The sequence below is a fragment of the Rattus norvegicus genome, chromosome 8 (assembly GCF_021556685.1).
Source record: "Rattus norvegicus strain SHRSP/BbbUtx chromosome 8, alternate assembly SHRSP_T2T, whole genome shotgun sequence".
Lineage (NCBI taxonomy): Eukaryota > Metazoa > Chordata > Mammalia > Rodentia > Muridae > Rattus > Rattus norvegicus.
Window position 1 is genome coordinate 117,019,468 of NC_141541.1, and position 27,202 is coordinate 117,046,669.

At 50.2% G+C, this 27,202-nt stretch overlaps 2 protein-coding genes across 25 annotated transcripts in view; both read right to left on the reverse strand.

The window, feature by feature from the left end:
* Positions 1-68: 68 nt before the first annotated feature.
* Positions 69-17,877, reverse strand: P4htm (prolyl 4-hydroxylase, transmembrane). Of its 2 annotated transcripts, XR_015626519.1 has the most exons (10): positions 17,497-17,877; positions 17,174-17,255; positions 5,785-5,975; positions 4,947-5,043; positions 4,041-4,138; positions 3,801-3,963; positions 1,862-2,047; positions 1,182-1,272; positions 892-1,015; positions 69-495 (listed from the first exon to the last, which is right to left on the reverse strand). XR_015626519.1 is itself a non-coding variant. In NM_001399277.1 (9 exon segments), coding segments are annotated over 9 exon segments (1,512 nt in total). In that variant the 5' UTR covers positions 17,854-17,877; the 3' UTR covers positions 69-274.
* A 4,273-nt stretch (positions 17,878-22,150) lies between these two features.
* The window catches only part of Arih2 (ariadne RBR E3 ubiquitin protein ligase 2), a 58,902-nt gene continuing 53,850 nt past the window's right edge, over positions 22,151-27,202 (reverse strand). For 17 of the 23 annotated variants that reach the window (XR_015626694.1, XR_015626701.1, XR_015626693.1 and 14 more), the window contains 3 exon segments: positions 26,418-26,486; positions 24,513-24,596; positions 22,151-24,309 (listed from right to left, as the gene is read on the reverse strand). Coding sequence is in view for 9 of the 23 variants with exons in the window: in XM_087562393.1 (XP_087418519.1) it covers positions 24,238-24,309; positions 24,513-24,596; positions 26,418-26,486 (225 nt within the window). In the remaining 14 variants the exon portion in view is untranslated. 23 annotated transcript variants of the gene reach the window in all.

Below are 27,202 nucleotides of genomic sequence, written 5' to 3' on the forward strand. Positions count from 1 at the left end.
TGAGACTAGCGGGGAGGGCGACGGGCCTCCCCTCCCCCAAGCGGGCGCTTAGCTCGCCGGCCCCTGGCTGGAAGCCCTGTAGTTTTATTTAACGGAGCAGCATGGAGGCTGTACACCAATAAATAACGTGAATGTAGGAACTGCGCCTTTCATCGCGGCTGCAGGCAGGGAGGGATAGGGCAAGAGGTCAGCCAGAACTTCAGTCTGCAGTAGGACAGAGGACCTGCAGGGTCTTTGACGTTGGGCAGCGGGTGACTCGCATCAGGGCCTCGTGTCAGAGCTCCGCGCGGGCATCACTGTAGGCCCGGTCCAAGGCCCACTCGGGCTGCGAGTCAGCACCACCTTCCCGAGCCAGACGAGCCATCTCCTGCTGGAACAAGGCTTGCCGTGCTCGGCTTGGGTCCACATTGATCCAGTTGTTAGCGATCCATTTGGTTCCGCGGGTGACCAGGCATCCCCCATGCAACGAGTAGTCATCCACTTCACCCACCCAGCCTGGGGTAAGAAGGCGACATGAAAAAAGGACAAGTTAGGGAGGGAAAGCCCTAGATTGGCCCAGCCTGAGTTGTGCAAACATCTAATTCCCACAGAAGGACTTGGCATCTCACCCACTAAGGCATGGTCAACATACTGGCCCCCTAAAACCAAGCTTCCTTGCTTCTGAGCCTGAGCACTTTCCAGCCTGGGTTGTGGAGAGAAGTTTCCCTGCCCCAGACAGTAGGAAGGCTGGTGCATAAGGAAATGGGAGGAGATAACCCAAGATGGTGTACTAGTGCTACTGTGTCTTAAAATCACTGGTTATGGCAGACAGAAACAGTCCTTCAAGGTAGCAGAAGGGAGAGTAAGTCTCCTCAGAGAAGCCCATGACCTGGCCATAATAGACCCTCTCACCTTGCCCATCAGGAAGATAGTTGTACCAAAAGACTGCAGTTCCTTGCTGGGGCTTGACCCGAAGGTTCCCCTTGTCACAGTGCCTTCGAGTGTCTCGGAGATCAACGTTGTCCTGAATCAGACTCTGTGGGCAACAAGGTGATGATGGCTTTGGACTGCCAGCCATTGCATGACCAGGCAGCCAAAGTTGGCTGGAGGGAAGACAGACAGATGTGGTCTGGAAGGGTGTGTATACACTTGCCCAAGGCGCTACCAGCCCAAGAGTAATAGAGTAGCCCATTGGCCCTTACCATTTCATCGTAGGTCCTGTTGTCTGCTACAGGGAAGACAGTCTCGCCCCCACCGGTGACATTGTTCAAATAAAACAGCACTGTCATGTAGCTGTAAGGCAGGGGGGCTGCTGAGCGGATCCCCAACTGTGGGTTATGATATTCCCACTTGTGGCAGGATACCCGGGGGCCACAGGGTCAGGCTAGGCTAGCTAAGATGTGTCTAGCCCTTTTCCCTGCAGAGCCGTTCTTCCTGGGTGGCCAGGATCACAGGTGCACTGAGGTAAGTTTGTGACCTTATGCCAAAGATCTGGCTGGGAAGAGTAAGCTTTTAGAAGCTGAAATACTGTTCAATCTCCTTGCAACTGGGAGGACTAAGCCAGAAAGTCAGGAGAAAACTTAACTTTGTGCAGGCAGGAGGGCACAACTCTGGACACGGAGCCTGAGACCTCCAGCGAAGGAGTCAAATCATTGCTCAGAGGGGCCAAGTTTCAGTATCTGTGATAGCTAGATCTGTTTTCATTTGAATAGATAGACACTATGGCCAGTAGCCACCACTTTCCTGTTACTCCATAAAGGAGAGACTTGGGGGGAAGGTGGGGTACAGCTGACCAGGATGGCCCAGTGTAGTCTTGGTCTCATACTTCTCAAGGTGCCCAGTCGGGCAACTGAAGCCACGCCCCCCCGTGGGAGGTACTTGCCGACAGGAGGTCTCGAAGGGTACAGATTCATTGGCTACCAGCTTGGTATGAGAGCAGACGGTCTCTGGGTACACAGGTCCGCTGTCCACATGGGCATGGTAGTGGCCTCCCTCACCGTATCGTACAACCTGTAGAGGCTCGCTGAGCTCCACGATCTCTGGCGAGAGGCGAGTGAGGCGCAGCACCCTGGTAGGCAGCAGGTATTCAGCAAGATGGCCACCCAGAGGAGCTGACCAAGGTGGACCCTGGGCCAGCCACAGCTTTACCCTTGCCCACCTCCCCTGGAGATCCCATGAGCCATGCTGGATGTGATTTCTAAGAGCAGGAAGGCTGAGCTAGGAATGTCATTTAATTGCAGTGGGCTTGCCTAACGTGTACTGGGTCTTAGATTCAACCCTAGCAGGCCAGAAATGTGGTCTGTGCCTGTATCCCCAGTACTTGGGATTCGGAGGTAGGAGCAGATAGCAAGTTTGAGGTGAGCCTGGGATACACGAGACATCACACACACACACACACACACACACACACACACACACACAAAGACACTCACAAAGACACACAAACACACACACATACACACATAGAGACACACACATATATGCACACACACACAAAGATACACAGACACACACACATACACACATAGAGACACACACATACACACATAGAGACACACACACACAAAGACACTCACAAAGACACAAACACACACACACACATACACACATAGAGACACACACACATATATGCACACACACGCACACACAAAGACACACAGACATACACACATACACACATAGAGACACACACATATATGCACACACACACAAAGACACACAGACACACACACATACACACATAGAGACACACACATACACACATAGAGACACACACACACACAAAGACACTCACAAAGACATACAGACACACACACATACACACATAGAGACACACACACATATATGCACACATACACAAAGACACACATACACACACACACACACATATACAGGAGAGAGAGAGAGAAAGAGAGCGAGAACGAGCGAGCGAGCACAAAGGATCTGATCTGTGGTAGTAATGATTTACATCCCAGGCTGCCAGACACAGAGATCTCCAACTAACAGAGAAAACAAGATGGCTGTATACTCAGGAGGAGGGGAGCTGACTCTCTTCTCTGGAATAAAATCGTTCATTTAAAAACTTCTGTTTTTATTTTTTGATTTTTTTTTTTTAAGGTAGACTCTGAGGTAGGCCCATGTGGGCCTAGGGCAATCTGTAGCTTCCGAAGCTTCAGTCTCTGCCTCCCAAGTTCTGGGCTTGGAGATGATCCCAGCAAGACCTGGTTTCCTGCAGCGAGATCACATGTGGCTTTTTACATGGTAGGCAAGCTCGTGACCAACCAAGCCATGTCTTTAGCCTCATCTTCACAGGTTTCCTGAGACAGTTTCATGCCCAAGTCCAGGCCTCAGCTCCAGACTGCAGGATGACGGGGGTGAGGTCTTAGCCTAGCTTATGAAGCTACATGTTCAAGGCCCAGGGCTTCTCTGAGCAGAAAAGTTTTCCTAACTGACAGAAAATAAATACTTGATTGATTGCTTTTTCTTTCAGACAAGGTTTGTCTCTGTAGCCCTGGCTGTCCTGGACTTGCTTTGTAGACCAGGCTGTCCTTGAACTCATAGAAATGCACCTGCCTCTGCCTCCTGAGTGCTGGCATTAAAGGCGTGCACCATCATGCCCGGCTTGACTTATTTCCACAGGTTGTTTGCCCACAACCAGGCCAATGTGCCTTCATTAGCTGCCCTGGTTTTCAGGGTTTCAAATTCCTGCTCTAACAATTGAAATTTAATCCTAAATTAGTTCATCAGTTTCCATCACTTTGGCTCTGGCAAAGGACTTGTGTGGCGACCCTGCCCCAGGAAGAGTGGTCCCGGATGCTCACCTCTGGCGGATGGCACGCATGACGTGATGGGCTCCCTCGCCCTGGTGGAGCCATGTGTGGTGGCTGTTCCTCACCAGCTCGCTGGATTCTGCCTTATGGCTCCTCATGTACTTGTGGAAGTCTCGAAGGTCCATGTTGGAAAATTCCTGCAGACTCAGCACTCCTGCGCAGAGCAGTCTCATCAGTGCCTGCCTCGCCAGTGTGGAGGAACACAGCGGCAGGCAGCACCTCCCTACCTACCCCAAAGGTAGCGGCAGCCCCTGGCCTCAGGCACTGGGGGGCCATGTGTCCCCACCTGGACTCGGGTCAGATGAACCTGGTTTCTGTCACATCGGGCCCTGAGGGAAGACCCAGAGAAGTTTGTTTTCTGTTTAAACCTTGATTTGGTCCCGAAAACCCAGACAGCCAGAGCAGGGTCTCCATGGGACACTTGGGCCACATGACCAAGATGGCCCCAGGCTCTGCCACCTGCCCTGTAGCAGTGTGAGTGAGCCATGTTCCAGCCTATGGCGTGTGAGGAGAGAGAACTCTCTTCCACACTGTAGTGTGAAAGCAGGGCTAGTCAAGTTCCCTCAAGTCCTATCCTTGGTGGTACCCTGTCGGCCAGCCCTTCTGGCTACAATACCAGTTACCCTAGCAAAAAAACAAAACAAAAAAAAAAAAACTCCTGTCCACTCCACAGCCGAGAAGACTCCTCTGTTCCTGCTCAAACCACTGAGCAGAGCTATCCCTCTGGGGCTCTGGCAGAGTGGGTGGCTTTGCTGTAATTCTTCTATCCTTTGGCCTGGATTCTACTCAAAGTAGCCTGACATTATAGTAAAGGGATGCAACAGGCCCCCAGCCGCAGGCTTCATCTGAATTCTCACTTGAGGTTCACGAGACTCTGCCGGACGCAGCCAAAAGGGTCTCCAGGATCTGTCATGTAGACGGTCACCAAGGAGAAGGACGGCTGGCTTTTCACCTGCTTCCCAGGAGTTAAAGGCAAAGCTGGGTCCTCACCTCCCTACCTCTCTGCACTTTCAAGCCCCCCCCCCCCCCCCCCGGGCTCGGCAGCTGCCTGCTGCGGGGGAAGGGCCCACACTTTCCAGGGACGCTCTTGGGAGGAGATGGCTCACAAGCACAGAACAGTGGAGGGCGAGAGCTCACCGTCACCATCGGGGTCTGCCTTGATAGCAGAGTACATCTCCTGAATGTTCTCCGGAGTCATCCACCGTCCATTTCCCAGGCGAGTCTGGGCCAGCACCTAAAGCACAGGGAGGCCCTTCAGTGTGCGGTTCCCCCTAGTAGCAAAGAGTCACCTCAACAGACTTGCTGTGGGGCTAAAGGTTTCAGCGCCCGGGCATGAGGGAAGAAGAAACAGGAATGCCGAGGTCTCTGTGCAGAGGTTCAGTGGGGTGAACTTTCGGCCATGAAGGAAGCCAGAAAGGAGGTACACATGCCTGAGGGCCAGGTCCATTCCCAGACCTGCTGAAGGTGGAATGAAAACAGGCCCATGTCACCCTTGGACACCCACCCCAGGTGAGGGAAGAGCAAAGGCCTGGCTATGTATGATGAGAGGGCAGATACCAGGAGGACATGTGCCTGGGACCTAAGGACCACGACTCTCAGGAAAAGCAGGTCCAGTGTGAGAAGTCCTTATGTGAGGGTGTGGGAGCAAGAGACGCAGCCTGATGGTCTTTACTCCATCGTCACCTTTAGACATGGCAGCAAGGGACTCAGCCCACAGAAGGGACACTACTCAAAAGCCCTAGTGATAACCACGTTCCCTACGGACAGACTTTCTTGCCATCCTCTGGAGTCTCAAGGGCAGTAAGGGACTGTCAGAGAAAGAAGTAGGATAGACCCTGGGCCAGGGTCTGTCCAAGCAAGCCTGGGGTAGCATTTGACTGCAGAGGCCAGGGCTAAGCTAGACAAGTCATGTGGCAACCAGAACGGTAATTTTAGGCATCTCCTCCAGGACCTGGTCCCGCCCCAGGGTCCTAACCTCTCGGAGTTGCAGGCGACCGTCGTGGTTCTGATCCAACAGCTGGAAGAGGTCCAGCTGGCTGACTCGCATGGCGCTCATGGCCTCCTCATACTCCTCAGTGGGCAGGATCTGGCTTCGCTGTAACCCTTTCATCTGTGCCAGGTGGATGATAAGGCGGCACTCCTCGTCACTCAGGAAGCCTGGGATTTCTGCCAGGAGAGGGCAGGGGTCGGTGATGCCGAGGACTGAGCTGGAGTACGGGGCACCAAGTACTCCCCTACTCCCTACACGGTTGATTCTTGGGTATTTTCTGTCCCCAGGTGGCCGCCAGATCTGGAAAGTGAGCTAGGCCTAAGGTAGAGACGCACCGATCTATCTACCGCCTCAGCACGGAACCGAAGGCCACGGGGTGAACTTGAACAGCAGAGGGTTGACCTTTCCTTTCTTTTTCCTTTTCTGACGGTGCTGGGGATTGAACCCAGGACCTTGCACATACTAGACAAATGCTCTACCACCGAGGTACACCCCAACCCCCAGACAACTTTGTCGTTACAGTGGCTCACAGAGTCCAGGATGACCTCAGCCTTGCTCTGTAGCCAAGGATATCCTTGAACTATCCTGGTCTTCTACCCTGATCTTCTGAGTGCTAGGAGGTGTGCATCACAAAATTCAGCTTGGCTTCTTCTTGGGTATGGAGCCAGGGAGGTCACACTCTGTAGCCCTAGCTGGCTTGGAACTTGCTATGTCAACCAGGCTGGCTTCTGCCTGTCTCTGCCTGCCATGGGCCTGGACTGAGGCCTTGTGCCCCCACACCTGGCTGTGGATATTTAACGTTCAGTGGGATCATGGCTGCTTCTTGCTTTCAGTTTTCCCTTCGGCATCATCCAATACTGAGAGCAGCGCTTCTCAGCTCTAAGCTCTCCCTGCTGTTTCAAGCCTTTAATACAGTTCCTCATGTTGTGGTGACCCCCATCCATAAAATTATCCTTCTGTTGCTACCTTATAACTGTTTTTGTCTGCCACTGTTATGAACTGCAATGTAATTTATCTGATATTCAAAGGGCTCACAACTCACCGGTTGAGAACCATTGCTCTGGGCCAACCAGAGGGCCTTACTCGTGTTCTGTTCAAGTATTAGTACTGAGAATCAGTGGGTATCACATAGGATGTGCCAGTCTCTTCGTACTTTGAGAAAAGACTGCTGGCTCTAGGACTTTGCTCTACGTCCCCGTGTCCACACACAGGTGGCACTGGCAGGCGGTTTGAAGGGGCTAGACCCTGAACCTCAGATGTGAACCTGCATCTCACAGCCCAGATGCTTTCTGCCATCCACCTCCATAACCTTAAAAGAAAGAGAGAGAAAAAAAAAAGGGCTGGAAAATGGCTCAGTGGTTAAGAACACCGACTCCTCTACCAAAGGTCCTGAGTTCAAATCCCAGCAACCACATGGTGGCTCAAAACCATCTGTAATGGGATCTGATGCCCTCTTCTGGTGTCTCTGAAGACAGCAACAGTATACTCATATAAATAATAAATAAATAAATCTTAAAAAAAAAAAAAAAAGGATACCCTTGAGAGCCCAGAGGCCAGCAGAGAAAAAGGCTGCCCTGCTTCCTGCAGAGTATCTTGTTACTCCTGTCATGCTTTTAGGATGACATGGCATTACTGCCAGGAAGACTGGCCCTACAGCAAGATGGGAGCCATTTTTAATAGTGACCACAGCTGACCACACTCTGCCGATGCTGCTCTGAGCCTTCCTCACAGCTCCATAATCTCTCCAGCACGTGAAGAAGAACCCCAAGCAGAGAGATCAGTTCTTTGTCCAGAGCCACCCCGATGTTATACCCAGAGCAGAAACAGATTGGAGAGCAGACTTAACTTCCAAAGGTGGGCGTTGGGGCCCCAGATGTGGTAACATTGAAAATAGAACAGCATAAAGACCCCCATCTGACCCGTGGACAGTGAAAGGGTGTGAGCCGACGCTGGCTGCGCAAGGGCTGGGCTCGGTTTCTTATCAGTTTTCATCTCTTGGTTGCTAAAGACAGAGAACTTAAATAGAAAAGAAAGGGGGTGGGGTGGGGCTGGAGAGATGGCTCAGTGGTTAAAAGCACTGACTGCTCTTCCAGAGGATCTGAGTTCAAATCTCAGCAACTGCATGGTGGCTCACAACCATCTGTAATGGGATCTGATGCCCTCTTCTGGTGTGCATGAAGTCAGGGTATTCATATATATAAAATCAATAAATCTTTAAAAAAAAAAAAAAGGAAGAAAAAAGGGGCTGGAGGAAGACAACACAGGCCCAGAGCCCGGATTTCTTTATTATTAAGTACGAGGAATCTGCAAGTCCAGTGGAGATAATTTAGCCCCTTCCCCTTGATGATAAAGCCCTGGATTGAATCCTAAGCACAGCATAAAACTGGGCATGGTGAGACACACCTGCATGCAATCCCAGTACCTGGGAGCTGAGGGAGGATCACAAGTTCAAGGTCACCTTCTGCCCCATAGCAAATTCAATGCCAGCTTGGGCTACAAGAGACCATGTCTGGGACAAAACAAAACAGAAAAGGCAAACAGCTAAGTCAGTAAGTCGAGACCTAATGAGGCAGGTGCATGGACCTGAGAGTTTTGCAAAAACCCTCAGAACTTTCTGTGTGGGCAAAGCCCTTAATCCTAGCTCATTAAGACCAAGACAAGGAGACCCACAGAGGGCTTTGACACTGATGGCATCGCACAGTGACACAGCATCTGGCATCTAACAGAATGCAGGACACTTCCCCAAGCCATGCCATTGGGCCATGACACTGGACACCCTGAGATGTATCTGCCCCAGCCCGTGACATAGCAGCCAAGGCTATTCAGTAGCAGATGACTCGTTGCCCCACCCTGCCCAAGGGATGCCACCCAATGCCCTGTGAGTCTTCCCCTGCTCTCTCTTTAACACCGAGTGCTTTGAGGAAAAGGGCAGAGGCTCCCAGGGGCAGAGTGGGTAGGATGTGGTCCCCTCCTGCCAGGGCCTGCTCTGGAAGCTTTGTCTTCACCTATCAGTACTGGGGGTTGATGTGGGGAGGGGAAGAAATGAAGGTTTGTTTTTGCCAGTGTTCCTGGCAGAGGGAAGCGAGTACCCTGGGACAGAGACCTCTGTGCATTTGAGTTCTTGGTCCGTTACCAGAAACTGTCAAAAGTCTCTAGAATGTCAAGCTAGAGGTATAGCATTGCCATTTCAGAGTAGAGGCCTGGACTCCTTGCCAGGAAGTCATGGAAGTTCTGTCTGCTGAGGGATGCTGGCAAGGGATGAAGCCTAAAGGTCACCAGGCGGACCGTTCCACCCCAGCTCAACTTCGCCTCCAAAAGGCATTTGCTCAGCTCCCTCTGGGCAGAGCAAGCCCCTCCCGGAGCTGTAGATTATCAGTAGCAGCGAGAACAACGGGAGAATGGAGTTCTTTCAGAACCCAAAGGCCAGGACAGGGTACCAGGAGGGTGTGCCCGAGGCTGTGGTGTCTAAGAGCTTTCAGTAGGGGAGGGGGTGCCGCGGTGGGGGTGGGCTGCCGAGGTGGGGGTGGGCTGCGTGTTCCATCTGGGTTGGAGGTGAAGATCCAGGGTACAGGGCCCTCCCTTAGCCCTCTCTGGGTGGGGATGACTAAGACGCTGGTGGGGGAGGTGCACTGGAAGGCTGGAAAAAAGCCGGCGTTACAGGGAGGAGGCAGGAGATAAAGGGGGGAAGGGCTGAGGTATGAGCTGTGGCCCAAGCAGTAAGCCAGGCTGCAGAGCTGTTGCTAGGTGACCACAATGTTGTTACCCAGCAACCACAGAGTATTCCTTGCCACAAGGCAGTGCTAGGAGCACAAGAGGCTCCACTTGATCACCCCGTTTCTCCCACACCAGAGTCATTAACATGTTGCAGCCAGTGACAGGCCTTGCAAGCCAGCCGTGTCGCCTTCATAGCCTGCTGTGGCTTTTCCCGGTGAACTGTGTTCCATAGAGACTTCGAGGGGGCCTATGATCTGTGTCACAGGGGATGTCAAGACCTTCCACCCAGAGTGGCCACAGTGAGCCTTGGCCTAATGTCTCCACTATATTCAATGTCATCGTCAAACCACACCCCTTTCAAATCATTCCTGAGGGGATCACATAAACTGGACTTAGGCTGGGGAGGAGCCCCCACGGGCTGCTGTGGAGGGCACAGGGGTGGAGGTTGGGCAATGACCCTCATCCTCATTTTCGAGACACCTCCCCGCACTGTGCAGATGGCAGCTCTAATAGGGACTGGGAATTGCAGCCTCAGCCAAGGCGTCCTGGACAGTTCCATATCAGTGAACTCGGGAGAGTTCTGAGTGTGTGGCATGTGTGTTCACGGTGTGTGGGGGTGGGTGCTCGGGTAAGTGTGGATGTGTATGAATATGGAGGTCAGAGCACAGGGACAAATTCAGGCGTCTGTCCTTGCCTTCCGGCTTGTCTGAGATGGGCCTCTTGTTCAGTTGTCCACCACTGTGTAGGCCAATAGGCTATGGGGCCCTGCAAGTCCAATATTCTCCTGTCTCCCCCGGAGCTGGGGACTGAACCCAGGGCCTCGTGCTTCCTAGGCAAGGGCTCTACCACTGAGCTAAATCCCCAGCCCCCTATTCTCCTGTCTCTAACTCTCATCTTGTCATCAGAATATCAGGACTACAGGTGTGTCATAGTGTGCCCAGCTTTTACGTGGGTTCTGTGAGCTTCTCTGGCAGGCAGTTTCCCACTGAGCCATCTCTCCAATCCCCCCCTCTTTATGCATCATATACATGTGTGTGACACCTGACACATGTAAGAGGGAGACGCACATGCTGTGCCTGAATAGAACAAAAACCATACTTCCTAGAGTGGTGTGGTACCGCTAGAATGTTAATAAACAAAGAAGGACAAGCTGGGAGTGGAGGGGGGCACCTGCCAAGCCAGCATGTGGAGCGTAGAGGCAGGAGGATCAGGAGATCAAAGTCATCCTTGGTTACACAGAGTCCCTGGCTTCATGAGATTCTCAACAAACAAAATCTCTAAGGAGAATGGCTTCCCTGGGAGCCTGACTCAAGGACAGAGCATCACCCAGGGCAGAGCATCCTAATTAGCTATGTGGAGAGGACAGAGAGAGTGACATCCTGGCATCAGTTTCAGTTCCATGACCCCAGTCTACAGTGAAGGGCAGACCGGCACCACCGCACAAACTCTGGCTAAGCGCACTGTGATTTGGACTCAAGACTAGAATTGTTGAATTTGGGATCCCTACCCTCACCAGAGTTGATGTTCACCAAGTAACATGGCTGTTCCTGGATGCCATGCGAGCTCCTCAGGACTGCATACAGGAAGCATTAGCAAGAAGGTGCAGGGGGCCACCTGTTGGTGACTACAGTTACCATCAAACCTTCAAACTGGGGGTTGGGGATTTAGCTCAGTGGTAGAGCGCTTGCCTAGGACCTGGGTTTGGGGACCTGGGTTTGGTCCCCAGCTCTGAAAAAAAAGAACAAAAAAAAAAAAAATCAAACTGTGGCTAGCTGTCCGCGGGTAGTCCCATCCCTGGTGCCAAGGACAGGGGCTAGAAATTCTGCCGGGTCTGGTGGCATACACACAGGTGACCCCAAGCGCTCAGGAGAAGCAGGGGAATTGCCAGTTTGAAAAGAACGTTATTTACTTTACGCGTATGGGCATTTTGCCTTCGTGTCTGTCCATATACCACATGTGCATGGTTAGCGGCTGCAGAGGCTAGAAGAAGGTGACAGATCCCCTGGCAGGGGGACTATAGAGAGGTTGTGAGCCCCACTGGACCTGGGTCCTCTGGAAGAACAACAAGGGATCACGACCATCTATGCCATCTTGATAGCTCCAAAGATCATTAATCTGTGGGTAGGACCGGGTAACGGAGCAGGAGCTCTCCAAAGAGAGATAAACTGGGGCTGGGTGACAGCTCAGTCAGTGGGGCAGGCACCCGCCTGGGCAGCCTGAGGGCCTGAGCTCCATTCATTTGTTTTGAGACAGGCTCTTCCTATGCGGCCTCCACTCTACTTGCCTCTGCTTCTGTGTGCTGGGATAAAAGGTGTGCAAACCATGCACTGCTTAGAGCCTGTGCTGGGAGCTCTGGCACCCAAGTAAGAGGCTAGGCCAGGGTGACCCTAGGTGCTACTGGCCAGCCAGTGAGTTACAGGTTTAGTGTGACGCTGTGTCTTAAAAACCATGGTGAAGAAGCTGGCGAGACAGCTCAGTGGGTAAAAGCACTGGCCACAAAACCCTGAGCACAATGCCTGGAACCCACGGGGAAGGAGAGAACCAACACCAGAAAGTTGTCTTCTGCCCGCCACAGGCATGCTCTGGCGTGTGTGCCTGGATTCATGTCCAAACACGTATATAATACTAATAAATAAAAATCGACATGTAATGTTGACCTCTAGTGCCTGTATGTATACGCAGACACACGTGCATATACACACGTATGTGTTAGACATGGTGGCTCATACCTGAAATTCCAGATTTTGGAAGGGGAAAGCAAGAGGATTATCATGGGCTAAAGTGAGTTCTTAGTAGTGGCCTGAGCCACAATGTGAGAGACTACATTACTAAGAAAGAAATCCCACTGCCCTGGGAAAAAGTCAAACATGGTGTCATACATCCTTGATTCTTGAGCTCCTGATATGAAGACAGGAGGATCACCAGTTGCAAGCCAGGAACTAGCTAGTAGCTGGGGCTACACAGTAAGACCTTACCTCAGAAAGCAGAGTGGGAGGGGCCGGCTAGGATAGAGCAGAGCCACTGTAGGAAAGCATATCCCCAGGACCGTGACAACCATTCAGAATGGTTTGACTTCAGTGCGCTGTAGTGGTGCATACTATTTTTTTAAAGATTCATTTACTTATGTTTATGAATGCTCTATCTGCATGTACAGCTCCATGACAGAGGAGGGAACCAGATCTCATGACAGATGGTTGTGAGCCACCATGTGGATGCTGGGATTTGAACTCAGGACCTCTGGAAGAGCAGTCGGTGCTCTTAACCACTGAGTCAGCTCTCTAGCCTGTGGTGTTGTGGTGCCTGCTTTTAATTCCAGAACTCTGGAGGCAGAGGCACGAGGATTGCTGTGAGTTTTAAGCACATCTACATAGCAAGCTCCAGCATAGCCAATATTACAACAACAAAGGTTCTGTTTCCACACAGGCCTGTACCTCCTGAACATGGGAGGAAGACACAGGAGGATCCTGAGTTTAGGGCCAACCTGGGCTACATAACAAGTTCTTAGTCCATGTATGCGCTAATTAACAGGAAATATAAACAAGCAAGATAAAGCCAGGATAAAAGAGGGAGACCAGGGGCTGGAGAGATGGCTCAGTGGTTAAGAGTACTGACTGGGGGTTGGGGATTTAGCTCAGTGGTAGAGCGCTTGCCTAGGAAGCGCAAGGCCCTGGGTTTGGTCCCCAGCTCCAAAAAAAAAAAAAAAAAAAAAAAAAAGAGAACGAAAAAAAGAGTACTGACTGTTCTTCTAGAGGTCCTGAGTTCAAATCCCAGCAACACATGGTGGCTCACAGACATCTGTAATGAGATCTGATGCCCTCTTCTGGTGTCTCTGAAGACAGTTACAGTGTACTTATATATAATAAATGAATAAATAGGTGGGTGGGGAGTGGGGGGGTGGGAGACTGGAGCTTCTGCATTGAAGCTCCACAGAGATGAGAGGTCCTTGTTCCAGTTCACATCCCTTGGTCATCTGGTATGTCATGAGCTAAGAGCCTGCCTCTTGGGGATGACAGTGAACACCAGGCCGATGGATGGCAGACAGGCGAACACAGAAGACAAACATACTCTGCTCTTTCCTGAGATGAGATTTTTTTTGGACCATCCAATTCCCTACACAGAAGCATGCTGGAGCTTCCAGGCTTTAGACAGCTCTCCTCCGTGGTTTCCCTTTTCCAAAACTAGATTTCTTTTTGTCTAGAAAGAGGGTCTTATGTAGCCCAGTGTGACACTTTGAATTAGAATGCCCCCCCCAGGTTCTTGTTTAAACACTTGGTCCCCGGGTGATGGAGCTATTTGGAGAGGATTAGGAGGTGTGGCCTTCTTGGAGGCGTGTCATTGGGGGTGGTAGACTGGAAACTTCAAAAGCCCAAGCCAATTCCCAGTGAGCTCTTTGCCTGGAGCCTGTGGGTCAGATGTAAGCTCTAATTCCTGCTCCATCACCATGCCTGCCTATGGCCACAAGCCCCAGCATGATGCTCATGGACTCACTCTCTGAAACTTTTAAGCCCCAATAAACTCTTTCTGCTCTGTTGGCTTGGTCATGGCGTCTCTTCACAGCTAAACTCTCAGGCTGGCTTTGAACTCCCCATCCTCCTCTTGCATCAACTTCCCAAATGCTGGGATTAGCAATTCACAGTTATAAATTAATCCCTGAATGCTTCCAGGGATTAATTCCAGGTCCGCAGTCCAATCCCTACTGTGTTGTTGTGCCTGGTGCTGGATTAAACCTATGGCCACTAGAGATAGGCAAGCGCACTATCAGGGGGACTCCCTACTTCCCATGTGTTTTTAAAGCTTGGGAGTTTTGGTTGTTTGTTTTGTTTTGAAGATTTCTTTATTATATATACAGCCTGGATGTATGTCTGTAGGCTGAAGAGGGCACCAGATCTCATTACAGACAGTTTTGAGCCACCATGTAGTTGCTGGGAATTGAACTCAGGACCTCTGGAAGAGCAGACAGTGCTCTTTACCGCTGAGCCATCTCTCCAGCCCCCAGTGAGTGCTCTTAACCACTGAGCCATCTCAAGCTTGGTTTAAAACTATTTTTATGTGTGTTGGCTGCGTGTATGTGTACCACATGTGGTGCCTGCACCCTAGAAGTGCTGGGTTCTCTGGAACAGGGGTTAAAACCAGTCATGAGCTGCTCGGTGGGTGCTGGGAACAGGTCCTCGGCAAGAGAAGCCAATGTTCTTAACGACTGACAACCTCTCCAGCCCCTTTGTTTCGTTTGTTTGGTTGGTTGGTTTTGGGACTTGGTCTCTTTGGGTAACTCTGACTGGCCTGGAACTATATTTTAAAACCACGTTGGCCTTGAACTCAGAGATGTATCTGCCGTGGCACTACCCACCCCCTCATCCCCAGTGTTGGGATTAAAGGAAACCACACAGCCTCCAGTGTCTGTCTGTCTGTCTTGGTGTTGTTTTGCTTGTTGACATCCACTCCTGATATGTAGCCAAGGCACAGACTTGCTGTGTAGCCCAGGTTGGCCTCAAACTCAGGATCCTCCTGCCTTTCTCTCCCACATTCAGGAGTTATACAGCATTCCTGGCATTGCCAAGAGACTGTTGTAACCTTTGAAAGTTTTGGCAGAAACTGGGACCCATTTTGATGGCCCCAGCAGAGAGGTTTACTATCCTTTCGTCTCTTCTGCTTCTTGTGACTTACTCTTGGGGACTTCAAATCTGGGTCTTTAATTATCTTCTTTATAGAACAAGCTGCAAATTCCGAGGACTCTAGCCTTAAGGTCCACCTCAGCTAACGCAAACGTGAATTAGACATACAGGCTGGTAGCTAATGGGAGAAAACCCAACTCTCGAACATGTCTGTTCACAGGCCTAGATCTCCCTTCCTCGAGAGCTGCCAGGCTGGGTCTTCACTGTCCCTCAGGAAGGCCTACTTCCTCTACCAGAAGTCTCAGCCCAGGGTAAAATTCCCCCTCCTCTGTGGTCACTACCATATCACATCCAGTTAATTGTTTATCCTGGTTTCTTTCTCGTTACAGCGTCAGCTTCAGAAAAAAGCTGTTTCCAATACCCAAATTAGGACCTGACACAGGCTTCATGTTCTTCACGGAAATGTTGATGATGACAGCTCACAGCCTTGTAGGGCCCTTCTCACAACAGCATGCATGGGACACTGCTATTTATAGCTCTTATCCAGAACAGCAGCCAGGGCCCTCCCGGCTCTACAGTAGAAGCACACCCCTGACTTCACCGCAGACCCCTTCTTCTTTTAAAATTTTAAGACGTTTTTCATTATTTTCTGTATACTAATGTATTTCCTACACGTGTGCCCGTGTACCACATGTGTGCCCGTGGCTTGAGGAGGTGTTGAGCCTCCATGTGGATGCTGGGAATGGACCCCAGATCCTTTGTAATAACGAACACTCTCAATCACTGAGCCAACTCTCTAGCCTCTCCTTTAAAGAGGAGATTACACAGGGACAAATAAATGCAATCTTCTCTTTAAAAGAGAAGAGGTTGGAATTATTGTTGAAATTATCTCTGGGCAGTCTGTGCTGCTAACCTGTCAATCGGGGCAGGGTGAGAGACCGATAACCACGGCAGAGGAAAACTTGTGGGAGTGGCTTCTTGCTTTCCGCCACGTGCATCGCAGGGGTTGAATTTAGAGAGTCGCGTGGGCGCAGTCATCTCCCCGGCCCAGAGACCTAAACTCTCTACAAACTCCCCTCCCCAGCAGCCAAGGGTCTGCTAATTCATACTGCCAAGGCCACGTGTCTGTACAGAGTTTGATTTTGTTTTGTTTTTGTTGTTGTTCTTTTAATACAGGTTTTCTCTCTGTGGTCCCGGAACTTAATCTGTAGACCAGGCTGGCCTTGAACTCAGAGATCCACCTGACGCTCCTCTGAAGTGCTGGGATTAAAGGCAGGTGTCAACACTGTCTGGAGAGGGTTGCAGAAATTTAACACTGGCAAGGTCTGTGAATACAGTGCTCCCACCATGTTGACATTGGCAGTCTTTGGAGGACTTTGGGGTCTTTACAACACCATGGTTTTGTGTTTGAAGCCTATCATTTAATAAGAACTCAGAAAACAGGAGCTGTGTGTGATGTGGGTGGCTAAAAAGGGTCACCCTAAAAGGCTCTGCCCATGAAGAGTGAAAGACAAGAATCCTAAGAATCTCAAATACTAGAAGCCAGAAGCTGGGCCTTTGAACCGTGTCCCTCCGAGGGGCTGCTGGCTTTGAGCAGTTTAGCAGTTTATCCCAGTACGGTCAGCCTGATTCTCATCAGACCACAGGATCGGTTTTGGGAATGTGATCTCCCGAGAGGCCCCTAGGTCAGCTGGCACCTGGTTATCAGTCTCTCACCCTGCCCCGATTCTGGAAGGTGACAGATTAGTAGCACAGATTGTCTAAAGATAATTTCAACAAACTGTTTGAACATTTGTCTCAGGGTGATGCTGCCCAGCCTATGATGGAAGGATCCACTGAGGGGGTCATGGTGCTGGGAGGCAAGTGTGGAAAAGGGACCGCTGTCCTGTTACGGAAAAGGGACCTCTACTTTAGTAATCCTCTGGATTCAGAGAGAGCCTCTGCGAAGCAGCCATGTTCAAAATAGAAAACACTCGGTCAAAAGAAGCCTCGAGGTGGACGCTGCAGCTCCCCCACTCCCCCTTCCCAGAAGTGTCCTGCAGACTTACCGAAGAGCAATGGCTTGAGGCTGAGGGTTCGGATGAAGTGATCCCTGCCCGCGACCACCTGGACTTTCCGCTCATATCCCACCTAAAGGAAAAGTACACAGCAGGCAGCTGGTGTGCCAGGCCGCACTGCTCAAGAAAAGTCCCGTGTCAGGGCGCGACAGTAGGAAAGTAAGTAGGCGCGCGCGTGACCCGCACACAGTGATGCGCGTTGGGGCAGCGTGGTGGCCCAGAGCTGAGCCACGGTTCCTTCTGGCTCCGCTTGGCAATGCTTAAAGAGCGAGCGGCTCAGCGCGGAGGCGGGAGGGGGGTGAGGATGTTCTTACCTTGATGCCCTCCAGCCGGGTGAGGGGACCCAAGGTTGGCACTGGCTGGGGGCTCTGCTCACGGCGCTGGGGTCCCGGGTCTGTGCTTTCGTCCCCGTTGCTGTAGTGCACGAAGAGCAGCAGGGCCAGCACATTGCCCAAGTACAGGTGCACGAACACCATCAGTACCAAGAAGTAGGCACGGGAACAGATGCCCCGTGGCTTGCACAGTGGCCGCACCGGTGCTTCTTCACCATCGCCTGGTCTGGTCGCTGCCCCGGAAGGGCGATGCTCCGGTGGCAGCGGCCACTGAAGATTTGAGGCCTCCTCGATCGTCTCAGCCACAGGCCGCTGCACGGTCGCCACCGCTGCCGCCATGGCGCCCAGGTCGCGCGCGCGCCCAGGGGAGGGGCCGCGGGGGTGCTCGCGCTGCGCAGTCGCTGGGACCAGGACGGCGGAGTCAGCGCGCACCGCGGTCACTAGGAGACCGTGCTTTGGGATGCTGCGCCTACAGGGAGCCGCACCCATCGACCCATCCTGAGATCCTGGGACCTCGCCCGCACCAGGCTAGTCGCTCCCGGAACTGGATACACTCCATCACAGAAGGCCACCCGCAAATGTGGAGGCACACCAGGGGAGCACCGTTAGGACAGACACCATTGCCATTAGCAGTTTCGGAGAAGATGTCCCCTTCCCTCCTTCCAGAAAAGTGTAGTGGGCATTTTCTCACTCCTGGAAGAGGGGAATCAGAGTGATAGAAACAACGCGGAAGCAGCGTCTTATGACAGAGTGGGCCGCCGAGGCCAATGACTGCACACCCGACGATGAGATTATAGAGCAGCTCCCACGAGTTTAACTAGAACATTTTATGTATACGGAGCGGCCGTGTATGTGCGTGTACATTCCATGTGTGCCTGTATTTGAAGACAGACAGGGCAGTGGAGCTGGAATTACAGACGTTCGTAGGTCACCATGTTGGTGCTGGGACTAGAACCTATATGTTCTCCAGGAACACTAAGAGCTTTTAGGGGTCTTAACCGAAGAGCCTCTCTCCAGCTTCCTTTTTTTTTTTTTAATTAAACATTTTTTAAACAAACAAAAACAAAAACAAACAAAAACAAAAACCCAGGCAGGGTCTCATTTAGTTCAGGCTGGCTCATCAAACTCGAATGGAGAGGAAGATAAATTTATTCTCCTGTCTCCGCCTCTCAAATGTTGGAGTTACCAGGCGTGCACCACCATATTCTTGCAGCTTTCCCCTACGACCTTGGATATTCTTTTTTTTTTTTTTTTTGGTTCTTTTTTTTTTTTCGGAGCTGGGGACCGAACCCAGGGCCTTGCGCTTCCTAGGTAAGCGCTCTACCACTGAGCTAAATCCCCAGCCCGACCTTGGATATTCTTGAAGGCCCCTTTTCGGTCAGACTTGCCCACCCAGGAAATCCTGCAAGTCAGGATTTACTTAGGTAAGAAGCTGCCCAGTGTGCCCAGGTGCTGTTGGTGCGCTCTTGCCTTAAAGCTACTGGAATGGGAAGAGGGAGGGTGGAAGGTTTTTCCCTAACCAGGACACCCTGGCCTCTGAAGTAAATAAAACTCAGATTATAAAGCATTGGCCAAGGCATTTTGAAATCTGCTCTTCTCGGGCTGGGCTACCCTCAGGAGATGTGCAGCTGATCCCTCCCCCTTTCCAATGCAGTAAAGTACTAAACGTGACTGCTCACTCCCTTCCAACATTCTACAATGGCAGGCTTCCTCAGGGTCACTAAACGCCACAAGTTTTATTAGCGAATTTAGTCAACCTCAAGGAGCACTGTTAATCCTCTTAAACCACAAGAGGATAGGTACTGGAGTTTTCTGGGTCAGAAGGGAAGAGGTAGCAATGTTGTTGATTCAGCCAAGAGAGCAGGGGTGCTATGGAACAGTCAGCACCAATGGTCCTCCATCTTCATGGGGAGTGGGAACAGAGATCTCTGGTGGCAGATCTGGCTGTCCTTACACAGAAGCAAAGGCAGTAAGGACATGGCCTCTTGCCCCAGAATTTATTTTTAGTGTGTGTGTTCATGGCAGCTGAAGGCTGATACTGACACTCTTTCTGCCGTATTCATTGAACAGGCTTTCTCACGTGACCCCAGCGCACACCAACTGAGCTGGGTTTTTTAGTTAACTTGCTTTGAGGATCCTAGACCCCACCCACCCACCCCCCAGTCCTGGGACTATAGGCTGACTGCAGTGCCTACTCAGCCTTACGTGCAGGGGATCTGAACTCTGGACCTCAAGGTTTACCCACTGAACCATCTTCCCAGCTGCCTAACATTAATCCACAAAGGAATGTTGTTGCTACCATAACATTTTGTATGGAATCTGGGCAGTACTGGTGGTGCGCACCTGTAGTAATCTCACTTAGGAGGTGAAGACAGGCAGCCTAGGCTTCACGGCATCATCCTTTCTCAAAAACGTTAATGATTTAAACGGACAAACCCCTACTGCCCACTTAGGAATATTCCAATCTCTTAGTTGGGTGTAGAAGAACACGCCTGTAACCCCAGTGCCCGTGAGGCAGAGCCAAGAGGTTCTCTCCCAAATTCCGGGCCTGATCTACAGAGCAGATTGCAGGCTCCCCCCTCTGTAGTTTTCTGTATTTACTCAGGTCAGGAGCCAATTTCTTGTGTAATAGGGACAACAATTTCTAAAAACTATACTCGTCAACTGTTGATAAACATTAGTGTTTATAAGACTCATTTTAAGGGTTGGGGATTTAGCTCAGTGGTAGAGCGCTTGCCTAGCAAGTGCAAGGTCCTGGGTTTGGTCCCCAGCTCTGAAAAAGGAAAAACAAAACTCATTTTAACATGGCATTTCTTTTCTCTCCTCTTTTGAGACACGGTCTTACTATGAAACAGCCTAGGATAGCCTTGAATTCCTGATCTCGGACTCAGCCTCTGGGATTACAGATGTGTATGTGCTACCACACCTGGCACTTTACCAGATACTGTGACTTCTGGATATTACTATGTAGTATATCCGGGGAATCTTATAGAAAAAACAAACAAAAACGTAGAAAACTCTAGGTAGCATATGCAGGCCAGGAAAAGTGCAAGATCTCCCGGAACTGGACTTGCAGACAATTGTGGGCCATCATGTGCCTGCTGGAAATGGAACCCAGGTCTCATTAAGACCAGCAAGTGCTGTAATCTGCTGAGGCATCTCTCCAGGCCCTACGAAGACATTCTGTTTTTTTACATTTAAGTGCACGTATATGCGTTTGTGCTATGGAAGACTGGGTTCAGAGGACAACCTGCAGGAGTTCCTTTTCTCCTCCTGCCATGAGGATCCTGAGGTTCTTCCTCAGCTGTCAAAAACCTTTACCCACTGAACCAGCTTGCCAGGGACATCATGTGTAAAGATCACCAAAAGTAGTGTGAACACCATGTTACCCTATGCCCACTGATTTTCAAGGATGCCCTATCTTAACTGGTTCAAATTTATTAGTGGGGCTGGAGAGATGGCTCAGCAGTTAAGGGTATTTGTGGCTCTTGCCCGCACCCCTCCTTTTAGACAGCAGGCATATCTATAATAAAACGTCACAGTACACATGCATAGAAAACACCCACACACAGAAAACAGGAAATCCCTAGTGACCCATTCTGTCATAAAGCTGAAGGCACTTCTGGGGGTAGTGTCCTCTCACACCTCGCTGTGTGCCCACAAGAGCACACTCAAGGCCAAGACCAGCCATGTGGGGTTGGGCCCCCCACAGTGCTAGTTTACCTCTTGTGACGGGTTTGTATATGCTTGGCCCAGGGAGTGACACTATTAGGAAGTGTGGCCTTGTTGGGGTAGGTGTGTCATTGTGGGTGTAGGCTTTTTCTACCTGAAGTATTTTCCTAGCAGACTCCAGATGAAGATATAGAACTCTCAGCTTCTCCTGTACCATGTCTATGTGGAGGCTGCCAGGCTCCCTCCTTAAAGATCCTGGACTGAACCTCTGAACCTGTAAGCCAGCCCCAATAAATGTTGTCTTTCTAGGACTTGCCTTGGTCATGGTGTCTGTTCACAGCAGTAAAACCCTAAGACAACTCTCATTAATGCTGCTTGTAAGCCGGACAACACTTCCAAACCCATTTCCAGTTTTGTCCCCTTTTGTTTAAACAGACAAATTCCTTTTTTTTTTTTTTTCTTTTTCTCGGAGCTGGGGACTGAACCCAGGGCCTTGCGCTTGCTAGGCAAGAGCTCTACCACTGAGCCAAATCCCCAGCCCAACAGACAAATCCCTACTGCCCACTTAGGAATATTCCAATCTCTTAGTTGGGTGTAGTAGAACACGCCTGTAACCCCAGTGCCCGTGAGGCAGAGCCAAGAGGTTCTCTCACGAGCCATATGTCCTGTGTACTGTGTTTCTACATCTGCTTCTGGAGGGACCCGAGGTCTTTAATGGCGGGACTTGGGTCATTCTTCAATCCCAGGATGCTTGTAGGGAGTGGCTCGGGCTCAGTTTTTTGCCAAGGAGAGAACTAACATTTCCAAGTTACTTCTTCCCGCTCTGCAGGGAGCACCTCGAGCTGCTTTCAACCCGAGAAGAAACTTCAAGAAAAGCAGTGCTCAGTCTGGCTGGGCCCTCAGAGCCCCTGAAGGAGTGGGAAGAACAAAAGGCAGTTGCTTTGAGAAGACAGACTCCACACAGTTTTATAATCAGAAAGTGAATTTATTTTGAATAAACCACTCAACTTTGTGAGATGACATTACCTCAACTTTTCTTTGAAGAAAGACAAGGATCTGGTCAGTTCATGAAAACACTGTCTTTCTCTACCCTTTGCAGGGCAAAAACACCAAACTAAACCAAACCAAACCCTCGCCTCCTGCCTGACCTCTCAGATGTTCTGATGTTAACGAAGGACAAGCACCGAGGGTGCAGAACAAAGGTCTCCACAGGTGAGGTGCCAGCTACAGGTTGGCAGAGCCTCCTGCAGGGCCAAAGGTCAGGGTCACAGCTGAGCAGTGGGAGGACGGCAGCTGTGCAGTTCAGAAAGTACCCAAGGGGAAGTTAGGCTGCAGAGCTGAAACTCTGGTCCTATGTCATGGCAGTGCCACCAAAAGGACTGGATGGAAAGGTCTGGTTACCAGCATCACACACCACCCTGGGCCTGCAGCAGGTACACTCCTGGCTCACAATCAGCTCCCATTGGTATTCTGGGTTCATTCACCATACCCCAAACTACTACTCCTAATCCACCTCACAATCTCACTTGTCAGGAACGACATGAAGAGACAAGGTGAAAGAGGATGTACAGCTGGTCATGTACCCCAAGAGTCACAGCTGTCACCTGTCAAGAATAACTCAATTTTACAGCTTTACATGGTACCTAGGAAATTGTTGACTGGAGGTGAAAATGTATGAATATCAAAGAATCTGCATCATAGTATTCACAGATTTCTCATAGGCTCTCCTAGGAGTTCAAGGAGGTCCTGTCAAGTATAGACAGCTCTGCCAGTCTCAGAGGGGAGGCACTGAGCAAAGCCATGGAAACCCCAGAGATCACAGATCTAACTTTTCAAAGGCCCACAGGACCAGGTTCAAGATAGGAAGGACACGGCACTCAACTGTGCAGAACTGGTCCTTTCTTCTGGCCAGCCCCTTCTCGTACAGGAACTGAGACCACAAAGCAGGGATTCTCCTGGCCTTAGACTCCCAGACCACAGAGACGGGGACTTCTGGCAGCTGCACTAGGCAAAGGGGACCACACCCCACCACGGAGCAGCTTCTGGCCACACTCTAGGTGAACATAAAAATAACTTGTGCAAACCTCTTGAGTCACAAGGCCCATGCCCTTGGTCTAAGAGCCATGCATGCTGAACTCTGACCTTGTGAACTCTGTTCATAAGAACACAACAAGACAGTGACTCTCGTCAGAGTCCACCACCTGAATACTGGATCAAAAGGAACGACCAAGGAAAAGGAAACACATCGGGGGACGATTCCTTACAAAGGTGGATTCCTTATCTTTATGAAACAAAAGGAAGCACCATGCTGAACCAGTCTCCCAGTTCAGGGGTGCGTTAGCCCGCCCACCTCTGCTGTGGGTGCTGGCCTGGGTGGCCTGACTCAGGTAAACCTCACATTCAAGAATAAAGCCAGCCTGCAGTGAGACCGTGCTCTGCTCTGTGCCCTGGCTGTCCAGAAGGAGTGTGACTCTGTACCCGTGCCTATTGTACAGGCCAACTCAGATCCCTATCTGCCACCCACATTCTCCCCTAGAGCTCCAGCTCCAGGGGAAAGCAGAGGCCACGCCAGGGCTCCGGCAGTGTAGACGCTGAGACTGGGTGGGCGGGCAGTATCAAGTTACATTCTAAGTCATGTAGCTAAAGGGTGAAGCACTCCAAAGCCAATTTATTTTAGACGGGCTCCGTGTTACCTATGGTTTGCCTCTTTTCTTTATAATCGTACAACCTTTGAAAATTACATAAGTTGTAATGATCTAATACTATTAATAGCCATTCAGAAAAAAAGTTCCCTCCCGCCCAACAACCATCCAGGGGAAATTTAAAGTCCTCACTAGAGGCCAGCTCAACATGGCCTCTACCCTGGTAGAAACAAAAAGCAAAAAGATGAGAAGAAAACAAATGGACTAAGAGGTGTGTTGCCAGTGTCTTTCAGGAGTGGGGCCCTGGCTGTTGCCTGGGTCGTGAAAGGCAGAGCCTGCAGCATGCAGTTCGGTAGCCGGGTGGCCTCACAGCTACATCTTCCTCACCCCGGCACATCCACAGCCCGGTTTAGGTGTCGTGAAAATCCTTTAGCAGGGTTCTTCTCCGCTGCTCTGCTATGTGCATCTGGTTTTCCAAGTCCTGTCCAATCGACACAACAGGTTTTATAAGTTCCAATGCCAGGAGCGGAGAGCACGCAAAGCCACAGGCGGTGTATTGGACGCTCCAAGGAGTCTAAAGCTGACCTGCCCACCCTCTAAGGCAGCACCTTTAAATCCCAGCCCAGTACAATCACTGTTAAATGACACCCTTCCCTTACCTGAAGGAAGGCGGCAGGCACTTACCCCTCTGTCATAGCTGTCTGCACGCTCAACTTTCCATGAAAGGTTTTCGATCTCAGCCTCCAGCTGAGCCTGCTGGTATTCAAACTGTATGGGCAGAGCAGGAGGGTCAAAAGGAGAGAGGGCTGTAGCCGGGCAGGGCCTGCAGATGGAGGGTACATGCAGCACCTCAGGCTCCAATTAGCAACTGACAAGCCTGACACTGTCCTCAGCATGCTTGTTACTCTTTATGCCCAGAGCTGGAAAAAACATCCAAAGAGCTTCCAGAAGAGAGAGCAAATGGCAAAGTAACATTTGCCGTCCACCACCAAAGGAAGGTGAGAAGCTTAAAGCCATGGGAAAAGATGGTCCCAAAACACCGGGACAGACATTACAAAGGTTAGGTTAAAATGGATATTGTCAAGACACTGTATTTACCCCACATTCTACTCCCCCCAGTCATGTAGTCATCTGGCCAGCAAAGCCTTACGATGGGGGTGCCAATGCATCTCAGCTGGTGAAATACCTGCCCGAGATGTAAGGAGCCTGGGGCTCAGTTCCCATGAACTGGGCGTGGCACACGCTATGGCGCGGGAATCCCAACGCTAAGGAGTATCAGAAGGTCAAGGTCCCCTCCTGGGTTATCAGCAAGTTTGAGGCCAGTCTGGGCTATTTGAAATCCTACCTCCAAAAATTACCAACCAACCAAGCAAAAAAGACCAAACCAAACAGAACAGGACACCCTTTGATTCTTTTTTTTTTTTTTTTTTTTTTTTCCGGAGCTGGGGACCGAACCCAGGGCCTTGCGCTTCCTAAGCAATCGCTCTACCACTGAGCTAAATCCCCAACCCCAGGACACCCTTTGAAAGACCAAACAATGTGGCCTGTGTGGTGTGGGCCTGTGATCCCAGCACGAGAGGCAGAGACAGAGAGTTTAAATTCGAGGATCTGGGGGCTGGAGAGATGGCTCAGTGGTTAAGAGCACTGACTGCTCTTCCAGAGGTCCTGAGTTCAATTCCCAGCAACCACATGGTGGCTCACAACCATCTGTAATGGGATCTGATGCCCTCCTTCTGGTGTGTCTGAACAGCTACAGTGTACTTATATATAAATTCGAGGATGCCTGGGCTAAGGTTTTTTTTTTTTTTTTTTGTACTTAGAAGAAAAAAATCAAATAGTAACCATACACTTGAGGAATAAAATGTTACACAAAAAGACTTTCCTCAGTCTTATTTGTGAGAGGAAAATGGAAACAATTGTCCTGTCAAATGATGACACATTAAGGTAAAACATTGTAGCATTTTTGTAAAGAAGAATTCAATCTGGTAAAAGGTGAGAGGCTTGACAACCATACATTTGTGCCTTGGTTTTTGAGAAGGATTTGCTATAGTCTAGGCTGGACAGACAACTCAATCCTGGATCACTGGAGTTATGAAGTTTGTGCCTCTGTGTTTTTCTGGTGCTGAGACTCACATATGCTCTACACAAAGCTTTACTTCGATAACATTAGTTTTAAAGGCTAGAACATGAACAACATAAATGCTATGTTTCCCAACATTTAAGGAATATATAAAAATTACTTTTATCAGCAGGAGGAACAACCATATCTAAGAACAACTAAAGGAAATAGACAACTATAACATAAGGATGTGTATGATACGGCCACTGGCTATCCAAGTGATCATAGGCTTTTTGAGTCCATTGATCTTTAAATATCAAGGTTTAAGGGATCAGGTGCATCTGGCTATTATAGCATCTGAGGTTTATTTCAGAGATGCCCAGAGCCAGAAATATCTTTTTGCAGTAAGACAGTTTTCATTGTGTTCTCCCAATGATATCAGGTCAGAACCATGTCCATCTGCAAAGTGCCTGTAAGAATGGGGCCCCTCTAAAGTTGCAGGGAACAGCAGAAAGGCAGTGATGGCTTACCAGCTTCTTCCTGGGGCCGGATTCCATGTAGTATGCATATGGATAGGTATATTGCAGGGTGTATCGACACTGGAATAAGAAAGAAAAAAGTCTTATCTTTGATTCTACTTGACCCACACATTGGGTAGCTCTTACAATTCATACCCAACCATGCAAATGATGACTCTAGACATGTGGATCTAAAAGCAACAAGGCCAGACTATGGAGATGGTGGACTACAGGAAGACAGGGAAACAGGAAACAAGACTGGCCACAGAACCACCACCCTTCATACTGACTCATAACCACCAGCTGCTCAGAACTTTTCTGTTTTTTAGTGGTCAGTAAAATCTACATCTCAATACTTATCAATTATAGACTTTCTTTTCAGTTATCCATAAATGGAACAAAGAAGAAAAAAGGCTTTAGTTTTCTCTGTTGGCAGAGACAGTTAAACAAACTGCTCAGAAGTCCTTTGGACATTGTGCTGGCTGGTTTTATGTGTGTCACCTTGACACAAGCTGGAGTTATCACAGAGAAAGGAGTCTCCCTTGAGGAAACGCCTCCATGAGACCCAGCTATATAAGGCATTCTCTCAACTACTCATCAAGGGGGGAGGACCCAGCCCATTGTGGGTGGTGCCATCCCTGGGCTGGTAGTTTTGGGTTCTATAAGAAAGCAAGCTGAGCAAGCCAGGGGAAGCAAGCCAGTAAGTAACATCCCTCCATGGCCTCTGCATCAGCTCCTGCTTCCTGACCTGCTTGAGTTCTGGTCCTGACTTCCTTTGGTGATGAACAGCAATGTAG